This window comes from Fibroporia radiculosa (genome assembly GCF_000313525.1).
Source record: "Fibroporia radiculosa TFFH 294 genomic supercontigs, scaffold2950, whole genome shotgun sequence".
NCBI classification, from domain to species: Eukaryota; Fungi; Basidiomycota; class Agaricomycetes; order Polyporales; family Fibroporiaceae; genus Fibroporia; species Fibroporia radiculosa.
Window position 1 is genome coordinate 50,425 of NW_012133373.1, and position 14,582 is coordinate 65,006.

The 14,582-nt window shown below is 51.9% G+C and overlaps 4 protein-coding genes across 4 annotated transcripts; 2 read left to right on the forward strand and 2 right to left on the reverse strand.

The window, feature by feature from the left end:
- Positions 1-2,993: 2,993 nt before the first annotated feature.
- On the reverse strand, positions 2,994-4,536 carry FIBRA_04423 (uncharacterized protein; the record flags this gene model as incomplete). Its single annotated transcript, XM_012326224.1, has 3 exons — positions 2,994-3,155; positions 3,262-3,548; positions 3,624-4,536. 3 exons carry the CDS (start codon positions 4,534-4,536, stop codon positions 2,994-2,996), a joined length of 1,362 nt encoding a protein of 453 aa, XP_012181614.1.
- A 1,280-nt stretch (positions 4,537-5,816) lies between these two features.
- On the forward strand, positions 5,817-9,446 carry FIBRA_04424 (uncharacterized protein; the record flags this gene model as incomplete). The annotated part of the gene is made up of 14 exons (XM_012326225.1): positions 5,817-6,285; positions 6,344-6,541; positions 6,601-6,733; positions 6,799-7,015; positions 7,073-7,120; positions 7,173-7,255; positions 7,309-7,432; positions 7,488-7,551; positions 7,608-8,316; positions 8,368-8,674; positions 8,728-8,878; positions 8,940-9,009; positions 9,068-9,191; positions 9,243-9,446. 14 exons carry the CDS (start codon positions 5,817-5,819, stop codon positions 9,444-9,446), a joined length of 2,901 nt encoding a protein of 966 aa, XP_012181615.1.
- Positions 9,447-9,697: 251 nt separating this feature from the next.
- Positions 9,698-12,241, forward strand: FIBRA_04425 (uncharacterized protein; the record flags this gene model as incomplete). Its single annotated transcript, XM_012326226.1, has 5 exons — positions 9,698-11,253; positions 11,324-11,576; positions 11,640-11,760; positions 11,826-11,875; positions 11,930-12,241. 5 exons carry the CDS (start codon positions 9,698-9,700, stop codon positions 12,239-12,241), a joined length of 2,292 nt encoding a protein of 763 aa, XP_012181616.1.
- Positions 12,242-12,366: 125 nt separating this feature from the next.
- Positions 12,367-14,062, reverse strand: FIBRA_04426 (uncharacterized protein; the record flags this gene model as incomplete). The annotated part of the gene is made up of 8 exons (XM_012326227.1): positions 12,367-12,556; positions 12,620-12,676; positions 12,742-12,927; positions 12,996-13,253; positions 13,309-13,409; positions 13,459-13,548; positions 13,610-13,840; positions 13,949-14,062. 8 exons carry the CDS (start codon positions 14,060-14,062, stop codon positions 12,367-12,369), a joined length of 1,227 nt encoding a protein of 408 aa, XP_012181617.1.
- Between the last annotated feature and the right edge of the window lie 520 nt (positions 14,063-14,582).

The following is a 14,582-nucleotide window of genomic DNA, read 5'->3' on the forward strand; positions in this document are numbered from 1 at the left end:
CGGGAGACAGCAAGGCCAGCGGGTGGGGCTGGGGGGGCAGAGGGAAGGGCACGGTCATCTGGGCTGGGATTATCTGCATCCGAGACGTGTGCAGGAGAGCGGCGGACCACGTTCGTCTCAGTCGCCTTCCCCCGACGCGTCCCAGCCAATCACGGCCCCCGCCGTCTGCGCGTATCCCTGCGAGTCGTAGCCGTCCATTTTATTTCCTCCCTTCCTGCCCCCCGCCCCCCTCCCCCGCCACTGCCAGTACCGTCTGCAGATGGCTCCCTGAATGACGCAACAAATGGTGGAATTGTTCAATTTGCATCCGGCCCGACTTGCGGTGCGTCACGCCTCCGCCCCCTTGCCTTTTTGGGAGCCCACAAAGCTATTGCCTTCTTCACACTCACATCTCCCCACGCTACCGAGCTAGTCCTTTCCCGGACATCCTCCATCCCCACATCCATCCCTCCCTCTTCTCCAATTTCGTTGATGGTCGCTGCTGATAGTCATCGTTCATCCCTGGAAAGGCCAGCGATTCGCCGAGATGAATACCCACGCGCACACAAAACGACTTCGCCGTCCGCATATAAAAGCATGCGACTCGTCTTTTTCGCCTCCTTCCTCGCCTCCTTCTCCAACGACCTGGTTGCGACCGTGACATCATCCACACAGAAGCTCCTACAATATCTCTTGCCCTCGCCCCGCCGTACCCACTGAGCATGCTAATTCTCGACCATTCTGCCTCAAGGCTTCCCATGGACACGCTCACAATCAAACGAACACCTTTCTATCAAGGAACTGCTTGTATGCTATTGGCAAGTCGCATATTACATCTGCTTCTGTGTATGTCACTATCACACTCGCCATATGCTATCAACTTCCGCTTTATTGCTTCCACATTGCGCCACGGATCTTACTTCCCATCCCTGCATCGTGCACGCCAGATTCACGCCGCCAAACGCGTTGCTAGTGCGGTAAGATTGCAATCTTTCTGTCTTGGCATGACTACTCGAAACCATCAGACTACCTTGTTCTTTCGATCTCGAAGCTCTCCATTGCTCTGTCGCAACCACACCATCTCCTTCCAGACATGCTGAGATCCGGACCTGGATGCAATCAGGCATGTTGACGGCGACCTGGCCGACGGCTGATCTACGACCATTTGATTTTAGCCTACAGATGCAGTGCTAAAAGGATGCTATGGAGAATCTGCATGTTAAGTAAACACGCCTGGAAGTCTGGCGATGGGAAGAGCACACTCCTGTGGGTACACTTTAGCTCGGATGTCATCACAGAAATAGCGCACTTGCTCTTACACACTTGCGATGCGTATATATCCCAACATTACCCGCGGGTGTGTGTTTATCAGCCTATCTCTCCCAAGCGACGTATCTCACTTATCTTTGTTCTTCTCAGTGTACCTATCCACGCAGAAAACCTCGCGGTGACGCTCCACAGGCGTATATCACTCTCGTAATACTCTGCAACCCGGCCTCCGAGTGGCACATGCACTACACTAGTTCGCACCAAAGTCGAGCGCAAGTTCCGAGCTAAGATGCTGTGATGTTGAATCGCTACTCCACCCGCGCCGTTGTATTTGATGGATTAATAAGCGCACGTTCGTCCCTGACAAGCCACAAGTCCTTATATTGTTGTTTACACGTACAGTATACAAGAATGCACGTTCATACTACAACTATCATCTCCGTGCGTTTGATTGTCCCAAGGGTCTATATTCACGATCCCCATCAGAGGCTCGTCGATTAATGACCTCTCTTCAACTCTTTCTCCCCGCTCGACCATCTTCCGACAGCTGGTCAACGTCAGGTGATTCGAAGAAACAAGCAATGTCTGCCCCGCAATTACGCTGGGCTGTCCAGAAAATGTCTAACAGCCTTCCGATGCTGCCTTTATAATAGTCGTTCTTCAGGTTCGATATCATCTCGTTTCCGCGGCATGAGTTTGTCGTCTGCCGCACGTCTCTCCACACCTCCCTCCCAAGGTACCACACATCAGCCCGCACGGACGCACCGGCATCAGCAAGCACCGGAGCTCACTATACCCACGAAGTCTCGCAACACGGCTCCTCTGGTCTTCCCCGCACCTGCTGTCCGCTACAAGCCTGCCTCACCCCAAGCTCTCGCTACATGTCGCCGCACAGGTCCCACCATGTGACTGCACTGCTATTGCGGCCTTTCTGCGTGGAAAACACATGACGTCCACGATATACAAAGCTGCAAGGTACAACGCCTAGACCGCAGCACGCTGGTATATAGAGGCAACAAGCTAGTAGAATTCGGAACCTTACTCAAGTACATCTCCACAGTTCAGGCAGGCGTGTAGTCCGGGATCAAGGGGGAAGGGGTCCGTCTCAGGCATTTTGAATATACCTAAAATCTGGCCGAGGAGGTGCCATTCGCAGCATATGAACGTGTGAATCCCGCCGGAAGCTTATACAGATAGAGTGGGACTTCTGCTATGTCAGAACCCAGAAGTGCCGACGTTCTGGTAGTGATAACGCGGGCAACCCTTGATTCGATGTGTCAACGAAGTAAGGTGAATGTCGCCTACAATAGTGCGCTGGAGCGCCATCGGCCATCATGCAGAATGTTGCTGCAATTCGGAGTAAAGAAACGTACGTACGAGATGCACCACATAGGATTATCTTTATAAACGAGACGTCGATGTGGCGAATCGCCGTCGATTTGCCCGACTGTAGAACCGCACGGAAGCTTTGTGTAACGTCAAAATGGTCACCGTGTAAATGAATCAGGTGCACGAGGCTAAGGCTGGTATGGAATATGTTCAGCTACAACATGGACACAATACGCGACTAGGATAACACGGATGACAGTCCGTCGGAAACTCTCGAATATTTATTTAGATTCATCTGGGCAGCCCATGCTTGCTTAGCAATGGCAAATCAGATACGTGATACCAACTCACAATGTTAGGAAGCCTCTCTTCTAGTACGTAGTGTGCATTCCGCTGCACCAATGTATGCAGATCGTCTAGTATAGCTCGACGCTATCATCTGCCCGCGGCTTGAATATAATATTTTCTCGCTCGGCCTCCCGGCGGCGCGCTTGCTCCTTATCCAAAAACCGCGCCAGCGCGCGCAAATTCCCTCCGCGATAGACGCGGTATATGCCATGTTTGTGTACATTGTACCCCTACAAATGTCGGCCGCCCAACATAGAATCCAATGTCATAGGCACATCAGGGGAGCGGAATCCATCAGTATGGTATCATTGGGCTGCAGTGGGAACAGCCTCTCACCCGTGGAACCCGCTCGGAGAAACGATCGACACCTATCCGCTTCAGCGCCGGGACACCTGACGCACTCAGCTGCTCGAGCTTGGGAAGCTTCCGCACCAAGACGTGGAATGCCTCCAGTGACAATCTCTTGCACAGCGACAGCTGCAGCCGCTCGAGCGTCGTGGTGTGCTCTGCGAGGAAGAATACGGCATTGTCGGTGAGTCGGGTCAGGCCGACTAGGGTCAGGCGCTCAAGCTGAGGGAGCGTGGCCAGTTCTAGTAGGGTAAGGTCTGTCAGGCGCGCATTGACTGCATGTCCAGGGAGAAAAGGTTAGCAGAGGAGACTATGAAGAGGGGTTTCAGATGATAAGTAAAATCGCTTACAGCTTAGATCCACCGTTCTCAGCCTGGGACATGCCCCCACTATGCTCACGATCCCGTAGTCGGTGATTTCTTCTACGTGCGCCAAGGTGAGCACGTTCAGATGTGCGCCCAAAGAGGCTATGGCTCGGGCAGCAACATCCGTCAGGGTCATGCAGCCCGACAGGCTCAGGTGCCGGATGCGCGGCGCATGATTCACAATGCCGCTTATTGCTGCATCGGACAGTCTCACACAGTGTTCAAGCTCCAACTGACGGAGATTGGCCAGATTATGATGGGAGGAGAAAACGAGTGGCGTGAGTGTATCAAGCCAAGAAGCCGGGCGAGAGGTAAAAACGGCATATTGCGCAGGGGAGAGTGGCGGGGAGAGTGCAGACGCTGTGGCACCAGACGCAGGTGACGAGGGGGGCAAAATGTGCGGGAAAGCCTTGTCTGTGAGACGGGCGCAATGATTAAGTTTGAGGTACTTCAGTTTCGTTGAGAATGTCCATATATCCCGAATGCATGCAGCGGTGAGTAGAGGGACGTCACATAGCTCCAACTCTTTCAGCTCCATGAGGGAACGTGCCAGCGTGGAGACGGAGGGATCGGTGAGTGTTGTAAGACCATTCAATTTTACTACCTGCAGTTCCGTCGCGGATGTTGCAAGCGATAGGATCGCCTCATCTGTAACCTGTGTACAACCGGAGATGTCGAGCTCAAGGAGATCCGGCGCCACTCGGCCGAGAAGGATTATAGTACGGTCGGTAAGGTCAGGGACGCCGGTCAGACGAACAGACTCGAGGTTGGGGCACCAAGGAAGGATGTGGGCAAGGTCATCGTCGATGATTCCGTGATCGTCGTCGCGAGTCAGTTCCAAACGGACGACATCGTAGCAGGAGTCCTCTGTCAGCGGGAGTCGGTTAGTTAAACTCATACCTTCTGTGTCTGGTCGCAATAAAGTTCTATGGTAGAACGAGAGTGGAATGTGCGCTGTTCATACGGAAAGGGTGTCCTCTCCGCGGTCGTGGGGGAAGGGGATCAGTGCTTTGGCTCATGTAGCAAAGCGTTCAGCTAGCGTGCCGGCCTACGTCCGGCCACAACGATGCAACGTGGCGATGGACGTTGGCTATGGCTACAAAAGCGTAAGCCACACTCACTACGAGCCGTCTGAGCGGGAAGAGCTGGAACTCACGCTAAAGATTTCAGATAGCTGGCCAAGCAGCACAAATCTGGAATACAAAACGCCGTGAATGGTGTCAGGTTCCGTGCTTCGTTCAAGCTGCAAGGATGTACCCCTCCACCACCGATCTGCTACACTAAACCGTACCTCTCGTGTGTGCCAGCAGACCTCGATCCTCGAGCGACCAGCGAGGCGACCGCGCCAGAGAGCGCGACGGCATTTGCCGTGGCCTGCGAGCGACGGCCCTCGCTGTTCAGCGCCGTTCAGCTTTGAATCCCCAGTCTACGATGAGCAGCCTATCGTCCACTTCGTCATCACTGACAGCCACACCGTCCAATGTTAACTTAAGCAACACATACTCTCCCAGTTCGCCCAACGGTCCTGTCCGAAAGTCATCCAGTCGCATCCCAGTAACCCCTGCTGTCCTCCGTTCCATCTTCGCGTCTTCTCGGAGTACTTTGGAGGAAAGGTCACTTTCTCGTGTTGCATTCTTCAGGCATGTTGGCCGCTGCTCTTGTTTTGAGTACGCCCGCTAAGGCTTTGTAGATTCACCGGCTTCTTGCTCAGTTGCGTGGTTATCAGCCTTACCGCCGCCCGAGGTCGCGGAATCAAAAGCAGCGCTGCTCTTCTCGGTGTTGGTGTTGTCTAGTTGCGCATTGTCTCGGGCTTTGTTGCACTTTCTGTCCTGGTAAATGTTATTCGAACATAATCGTCTGAAGCCTGCCTTAGTTCCTGTTCAAATGGGCCGGAAATACATCGCTTACCCCACGTGCTCCCAGCAGGCGATAAGACGCCATCAACTCGTATTTGCACGTCGATATGTTTAAAGAAAGGGCAAGCTTGACAATGGCCAGGGATGTCATGTAGTGGATGGAACCGAGTTGTATATTGGAATGAAGAGCCTCGCGCAGACAGTATGTCAGTCTCACGGCGGGGACCTCACTCAGCGCCGGCGCGTTTGCCTACATGCGTGGAACCATATATATTCCTGCTTTCTCCGTCTCCTGTTGCTCACAACCGCCATAGTCAGCAACATGGGAGGGGCAGAACTTCCGCTGACGAACACGGCCCGCAGCCGTTCAACACATCCAAGGCCGCTTCTCCTTGCGCTGTGCGCTGTAGTCGCGACCGCCACTTTTCTTGCATACAACGCTTATCTCTCTTCTATAACCGCTAATGCGACCAAACGTGTTCAACACGTTCCTCTGAAGGCTCAGCGAATCCTTGCTCAATGTGCAGCGTTGCAAGCGGTACCCGGCCCGCCAGAGAACTTCCTTGCAAGAGATACTTCGGACAGGTTTGAGCCGGGCACAAGGCCAACTCTCATTAGGAATGCAACTCTTTGGACTGGTGCGAGGAACGGCACGGAGATCGTGTATGGCGATGTGTATATGGACCGCGGGATAGTGAAAGGTATTGGCTATATTCCCCAGGCGTTGTACGCAGGTGTGGGAGACGTCGAGGTTATTGATGCGGGGAGGGCTTGGGTGACTCCTGGGCTGGGTGCGTTGAGTATACTGATCATATGCATACTGCAGCTCACAGACAATGGGTGATATAGTCGACTTGCACTCTCATGTCGGTGTTTTTAGCGCACCCTTCCTTCGCGGAGCGCAAGATGTCAATTCAGGACATGGTCCTGTTCTACCTTGGTTACGGAGCATTGACGGATTCAACACGCATGACGATGCTCTTGAGCTCGCAATTGCTGGAGGCGTCACGTCCGTTCAGGTCTTGCCTGGAAGTGCAAACGCAATCGGTATGTGATCATCTACTCGTCTTTGAGCGTAGTTCGTTGACATGTCCATTCAACAATAGGCGGTCAAGCATTCATATTTAAGTTGCGCAAGACTTCTGACAGATCTCCAACCTCGATGATTGTTGAACCCCCGCATACCCTCAACGGTAGCGAACCTGACTCGTCTCGGCCATTACGCTGGCGCCACATGAAGTGCGATTTCCATACATCATATTTACTTCATACCATCTCATGCTTATACCTGTGTTCCTCGTCAGACAAGCGTGCGGCGAGAATCTCAGGCGGTATGGAAATCGCATGGACTCTATGTGGTCCTTCCGGTCCGCATACAATGAGGCCCGCAAGATTAAGTACGCACAGGACACGTTTTGCGCGAAGGCTGAGGCAGGATTGTGGGACCAGCTTGAGGGGGAGGATTTCCCGGAGAGTTTGCAGTGGGAGGCCTTGGTAGACGTCCTTAGAGGGCGCGTCAAGGTGACGCTTCTAGCGCTGTCAACTACGATTCACAGTGGCTGATGATCAGCAACGTAGATCGCAAATCACTGTTACGAGGAAGTTGACCTCGACGACATAGTCCGAGTATGTGCTTCCATTTCTATAATCCTGCTTCTTCTCATTCTCAGTGGTACAGCTCACCAATGAATTCCAATTTCCCATCGCTTCTTTCCACCACGCATCCGAAGCATGGTTGGTACCCGATGTACTCAAGAAAACGTAAGGGTTTTAGTACATGCTTTTTCCACGTCATTCGTTAAACTGTTCGATAGGTGGGGAGGGACGCCAGCTATAGCTATTTTTGCTACAAATCACCGGTATAAGCGAGAATCATATCGCGGGTCCGAATTTGCTCCTCGTGTGCTCGCAGACAATGGCATCCCGGTTGTGATGAAAGTAAGGTCCAACTGCATTGGGGATGACGAGGTAGTCATATTGATAACGCATATAGTCAGACCATCCCGTTCTGAACAGTCGTTACCTGGCGTACGAAGCCCAACAAGCGCACTACTATGGTATGGAGTACATGTCACCTATGGAAACATGGACCCGCTCACCCTTGAGCATACAGGCCTGCCGCCTCACCTTGCTCTTCTCTCTGTTACCGCTATGCCTGCCTCGACTGCTGGAATGTCACATCGTATTGGTATCCTCCGCGAGGGTGCAGACGCTGATGTCGTGCTCTGGGATACTCATCCTCTCCAGCTCGGCGCGACACCCAGGAAGGTATGGATCGACGGCATTCTCCAAGTTGGCGCGGATCAAGAGGCCATCGTCATCGGCAAGGGCAAGGAGGATCGCGAGTTCCAAGAGACCCCCAGGGTGCCGAATTGGGACAAGGAGCGCAGGAATGCGGTGAAGTGGGAAGGCCTGCCGCCACTGACACCGGCGAAGGAGAATGGACGAGTCGTTTTCCACAATGTGGGGGAGCTGTGGGTACGGGATGACTCTGATGAGTTGGGGATACGAGAGGTGTTTAATACCCTTGATGGAGAATTGGTGGATGTGGTTGTAGATGGGGGCAAGATAAGCTGTGTGGGGAAGCACTGTATGGGCGGTATCAACGCCAACTCGGTGATAGATCTCCGTGGGGGTTCAATTTCGCCTAGCTTAATGACTTTTGGTTCGCCGATAGGTATCGAAGAAATCGCAGGCGAAGTGTCTACGGGAGATGGCGCCACGTATGATCCCTTTAAAGTGGAAGTGCCGCAGGTGCTTGGAGATCCTGGAGGCCTAGTAATGGCGGCAGACGCATTGCAATTTGGAACGAGGAATGCTCAGTGAGTTTTTTTATTAATCTGTTTCCTTCGGCAACTGAATATGAGTAAAAGCATTGCTCATCGCGCTGGGGTGACTTATGCAACATCCTCTCTCTCAAAGACCACTCTCTTCGCTGGGCCATCGTCCATATTTGCCGGACTTTCTGTCACCTTCCGTACGGGTGCTGCCCACGCACTGGAGCGCGGAGCCATTATCAAGCACATTACTGCCCTTCACGTCGTGATTGGACGAGCGGCGCCGTACTCAACTACTCCTTGGGCGAGCGTCAGCACTCAGATCGCCACATTAAGGAATTTGTTGCTGAATGGACAACCTACGAGCACGGAGACGGGGAAGTGGTTCAAGAAGGCTGCTCAGGTTGGTTATCAACATATCTGTGATGATGTAAGGTCATTGACGTTTCGCGTAAGGGTGCGATACCACTGGTTATCGAAGTCGGTAGCGCAGATATTATGGCAACGCTAATCAATCTAAAGAACAATATTGAGCAAGCGCGGGGGTCTTTCATGAAGATGGTATTTGCTGGCGCAGCTGAAGCTCATCTTCTGGCTGACGACATTGGTGAGACATCGGTACCATATTATTATCGACGCCGGCCCAACTCAACTTATTCCTCTTGCAGCTAATGCGAATATTGGTATCATTCTGCAACCCATCAGACCGTTCCCGAACAACTGGGACAACCATCGAATGTAGCTATTCCGAAAGACAATAGTAAAAAATACCGGACTCATTTTCTCTTCTTTTCAGATTGGCCGGCCCACCGGTCACAAATGAGACATCGTTGACTGTCCTGACGGATGCTGGTGTCAGAGTGGCAGTTGGTGTCCTCGAGGCGTGGCAGGCTGGAAACACCGGATTTGATGTTCAATGGGTATAGTTCCTTTCCCTACTAATGATAGCTTTCGTATTAACCACCTCTCAGGCTGCGCTGGAGACAAACGGTCGTATTGACAGAAAACAGGCACATGCCTTAGTGTCGACGAACTTGGAAAAACTGCTGGATGTAGATGGATGGATTGGAGATGACGGCGACCTGGTAGCATATGAGGGGGGGAGTGCGTTCGATTTCTCAAGCAAGGTGGTTGCTGTCGCCTCGCCTGGCAGGGGGGTGGTGGAATTGCTATGAGGCTCCGGAGGCCTTTATGCTAGGATATCTATTCACGGAATTCTATCTATAATTTTGAGTCTTGCTTCATGCCATTGGCCGTAATGCTTTCTGTCGCAAAACGACCATCGATCCTCAGACATAACAAAAGCGCTCGTGCCACCATGCGTCTCAATTTCTACTGCTCTCTGTAATCCACTTGCACTCAGTATTTCCTCCCCGTGTCTTTTGTTGTCGGCTATCCAATTTAGTGACTGTCTAGCTACTCAACAATGGCGGTGTCTGTTTCGCCTCTGCCGCCGTTCCCGTCCAGCCGAGCGCGAGCCTCCCTCTCGCCCTCTCAATTGGCGACTCTCAACCAGACGATCTCCGAATGTCTCGCACAAACGCTTTCTTTGCCTACAGCTCAATGTAATAGCCCTGCTACTCGCAAATTTCTTTCCACATATGTAAAGGATGTAGCTCATGTAGTCCTCCAGTCTCTCATATGGGACGAAGATCAGACGCAGTCGAAGATGTTCTCTTCACTCTCCCAGGTCGAGCGGACGATCCGCCATCGCGCATTCCTACTCGCGGAGCGGCTCGCAGCGGATGGGTCACTCGACCTCCAGACCCTCCTTGATCTCGGCGTCGCCTTTGGCTCGACGAATGCGACGCGACTTCGCGCACTCTTCTCTGCTGCCCACTCACGCGCCAGCTCGTCTCTGTTATCGGCTGTTCAAAATGAGGTTATTCCAGCGTTCTCGGCGCTGCTCTTAGAGCCATCTCAAGGCCTATATGGCCTTCGCAAGACCGCACACATCGTACTGTGCCTCCTCCGACCTGCTCCAGCGCATCTCGTACGTCTTTTTGCTAGAAGTAAGCCGTTCATGCTCTCCCTGGCCCGAGCGTACGATCGAGGGCTCTCATCTCTTGCACAATCTTACGGTGGAATACGTATTTCGTCTCTCAGTGATGGGCAAGATATTGTACTAGACCAATGGGAGCGAATCCTCCTCGAAACGAAAGTTTCCCTCGTGGACAGCTTCCATATATTGATTCGTATACTAGTAGCAGACATCGCCGCCGTACCTTCGGTCGGGCCTGGTCTTGCTGCGCAGTGTGAAGCAGCCTTCGAAGTCATCTTCGCATTGCTTGAGGAACCTCGCTCACGGGTCAATCTGGCCGACGATGCAGGATCTAGCGGAATCGATTCTATTCCATTTCTAAATCAAACTCTTATTGCAGACTACCAGCATGCATACGACCTATCGAAATTGCTTGCGGACACACTGAAGCGCCTAGACGATCCACAAATGGAGATACTCAACTCATCTCTGCGCTCGCTAGAGACACACGACGCCCACGCTAATAGTGTGGGTGCGGGCGCAGGTGCGCTCAGGCTCCTGCTTCGATCTTCAGGCGCTCCACCGGGGATCGCTAATCGTGGGTTTGGATCCAGCAGTACTGCCTACAGCGCGGACGCGAAAGGCAAAAGCAAAGCAGTTGCTCGTGACGTTCATCCAGAGAACCCCGCGCTCGATGCTGCTGTCGCACAGGTGCTCGACATTCTCCCTGACCAATCACCCGGATACCTGCGTTTTGTCCTTGCACATTCAGACTATCCATTTCATGGCGACGCGGAGAAGCTGCTTGGTGCTTTGTTAGAAGGCACGGCGCCTAGTCCAAGCGAAGTGGAGAGGCTCATGCACGCAGAGGTGCTTGTGGGACCTGCGGCATCTGACCCCGTCTCTCAGGAGAAAGAGGACTTCGTATATACCAGGGAGAGAACGAACATATTCGATGGAGAAAAAATGGATTTAAGCAATATCCGGATAGGAAAGAAGACGTATGTGACGCTCACTTATCAAACTCATACTGAACGTGCACACAAACTCACTCAAATACTTTATTCCCAGGGGAGACGCCAATGCTCTCCTTCAAGACCGCGCATTTATCGAGGAGATGAAAGCAGATATTCTGCGCCGCGCGGAAGCCATAGATGACGAGACTGATGATGAAGGTGTGCCGGGCAAGAAAGACGGGAGCAAATGGAGAGACGCGACGTTTGACGATCTGGACGAGGATCCTGTAGTAGTGAAGGTCAGGGATGGTGACGAGAGCGAATTGGATGGTCCGGACGTAGATGGTGAAGACAGCGAAGATGAAGAGGTCTGTCTTCATGATTCTATTTCTTTTGACCGTGTCGGATTGTTGATAGCTCATTTTGGCCAGACTGTGACGAAGACGCCGGAGGTGATTCTTGAGTTGGCATACATTCAAGATCCAAAGCAGTTTGAGCGAGATGGGCAGACCCGTAGAAGCAAGGCAAGAGTGGATCTCAAGGCGCAGACAGGTACGGTTCGAAGTAATATACATTCATCATGTGGCCCCTGACTCATCGCGAATGTTCACGCCCAGGCTGGACGGACGAGCAAATTGAAGGATGGAGAATCATGCTCGAGCGAAATGTAAGGATAATCTGTTTGACGGAAATATGACCTTATACTCCTCTCCGTATACAGCCTAAAAAAGACAAGATTCTCGAGAAATATGAATTTAGAGGCAACAAAACGCTGGCATCTACTCAGACTAATAGTGAGTCTTCTCATCGCGAAGGGGACAATCCTCGGGGACGGGGAGGTGGGCGTGGACGAGGTGGTCGCGGACGCGGACGCGGAGGCAGCAGTCGTGGAGGTGGTCAGCCAGGGGGCTCCGGGGACGGCAGTTCTGCGAGGGACAGGGCTTGGAAGGACAAGAACAAGGCGAGCAGGGCCAATCACGGTCGAAAGCGAGGACACGACAAGAAGATGGCAAGAGCGGGAGGGCCCAGTTGAACTTCTAATACATGTAGGTTAGACTCAAGTCTCTCTGTGACTGGTATGCCAAGCAAAGTATGGTTACAGAATGCATACCACTATACGTACAGAGCAGATGGTTCTGCGCTTAAGTTAGAAATACGTTATAGCCTCTTGCGCTTGCGGGCTACAGCGAGATTCTCAAGTCTCTTTCTCTTTTCCGCGACGGGTGATTGAGCATACAAAGGTTTGATAAGCCGTGGGTGTGTTGTAGTCTCTTCCGTGGCTTCCTGATGCGGTAGATCGACTGCGTTGGATGGGCTTCCACAAAACTCTCGTTCCGCAGAATTGTGTCTAATAACACTCATATCGGTATACATGCAACGAATACAATTTAAGATAGATATTATAACTCACCCCGACCTATGAGCAGGCTTAGACGAGCCAGAGGCAGTAAGTGGCTCATCGTCCGAACTGGTCAGATCCAGATTGGATTCGGACGTTAGGCTCGAGAGACATTTTTAGGGAGCGAGACTTACTCTTGTGACAATGGCGATGACTCCGGCGAGAAAGCTATCCGTCGTTTCCTGCTGAGGGTCACCGGTGTTGGAATCGCTTGATGTATGTTTTCAGACACTGCTGGGGCTACTAGTTCTAGGTGCGGCTCTGTCTTCGGGAGAGGTTCTGCCTCGGGAGAGGTTGCAAGAGGATTAGTAGAGGCTGATCTAGATGAGCTTCAGGCAATATTTCAGTAAAAAAAGCCCTGAACATGAATATATATTGAAACTCCAACCTTGCTTCTGGATGCCCATTATCGATAAAGTCCTCTTCAGCTTCTTCTTCACTAGTATCTTCATGTCTACGGAGATCCATCTTTGCCCATGAATTCGCTACGTCCAGAAGTGCATCCCATTGCTGTGAAGCAGTATACTGGACAACCTCTATCTCGTCGCGAGGACACGAGCCACGACACTGTGGACAAGTGATGTAATCTGAGCCCGGAGAGATCTGCATAATGCATGACTCGCAGAACGTGTGCTCGCATGGCAGACTAGTGTACGCTGTTAACACAGATGTATGGGGATAGTAACTATAGGTCCACTCACCTTGCACATTTGTTCAATTTAAGTTGCTCCATGCATATAGGGCACTCTTCGTCCTCTTCGATGGAGCTGGAGACCATAAGATCGTGAAAACGCCGTAGAAGCTGGTGTGACTTCAGTCGAACTGCCATTTCCCCCATAGTCCGTACGTACCTTCCTCATGCGATATGCAGAATCACCAACTTCAAATTCGGCTATGTCTTCCAGCTCTGCTGCATCCGCTTTAACCTCTTTCGCTCGAAGCTAGACATAATATCAAGGTAGCACAAACATATAGTGCGAGCTTCGGTAGCAGTGGACGTACTTTTTCGATCTTCCTACGGTTTTTCTGCCTCGCCTTCTCCAGGTCTCGTATGCGACTCTGGAGCTCCGCGACGGTTGGACCAACTTTCTTGCCTCTCTTTGGCTGAACTGATACGTCCTCCGCTTCTTCGATGCTCTTCAGCCTCCTCTCAAGTTGAACATTTCTCTTTCGTAAAGCCGTGAGCTCCTTCTGCAAAGCTCGAGCCCCTTTCAAGGCATTGTGCATATGTACCTAAATGCAAGTCGTATCAGCAAATGCCCATAGCCAATTGCAGTTCTTTCCATCCAGGCCGCATCAAGAGTATCGCCCAGACTTGCTACTAAATGTGGCGGCACACACCTCGACTTGGCCCATTTCAAAATGGGAGTCCAATTCAGAGCCTCTCGCATGGGATCCTACTGGTCGCGTCTGCGATGAAGCTGCATTAGCGTTAGCTCTTGTCAGTGGTGCCATGTTGGCATTGTATTCTGACCGAGATCCCTGAACGGTATTTCTAGCTATCGACCTTTCGGTCCGAGGTATATTCGGTGCAGATCCATCACAAAAATAAGCGGTTATGTAGTATATGTGCGATGTGTTTGTCAAGTTCCCATCGATTAGTGGTCAGATCATCACGTTGTGGACGCAGCTTCGGCTTGCGGCGAAACCGTGGGGACGGGGGCTCGAATCCCCCTGGGAACACTTTTTGTTGTCCCTTGCGCTCTTCTATTACTTAACTGGCATTACTGACTCGGTAGTGCTACTATCATTGCACCAGTAATGCAATCGCAACAGTAGTGCAATTACTGAACTTACAGCTGCTCCTCCCGCTCTATCAATCCCAATAAATCATGTATGATACAATACAATTTTTATCACTATTGTGTGATTTTCGTGTGGATGAGGAATACGAGAGCGACTCGAATGCCTCGCGAGTGCGTTTTGAGGACTACATCTCGACCAAGAGTGGCCTCGGGTGGGTGATTGTTATGTC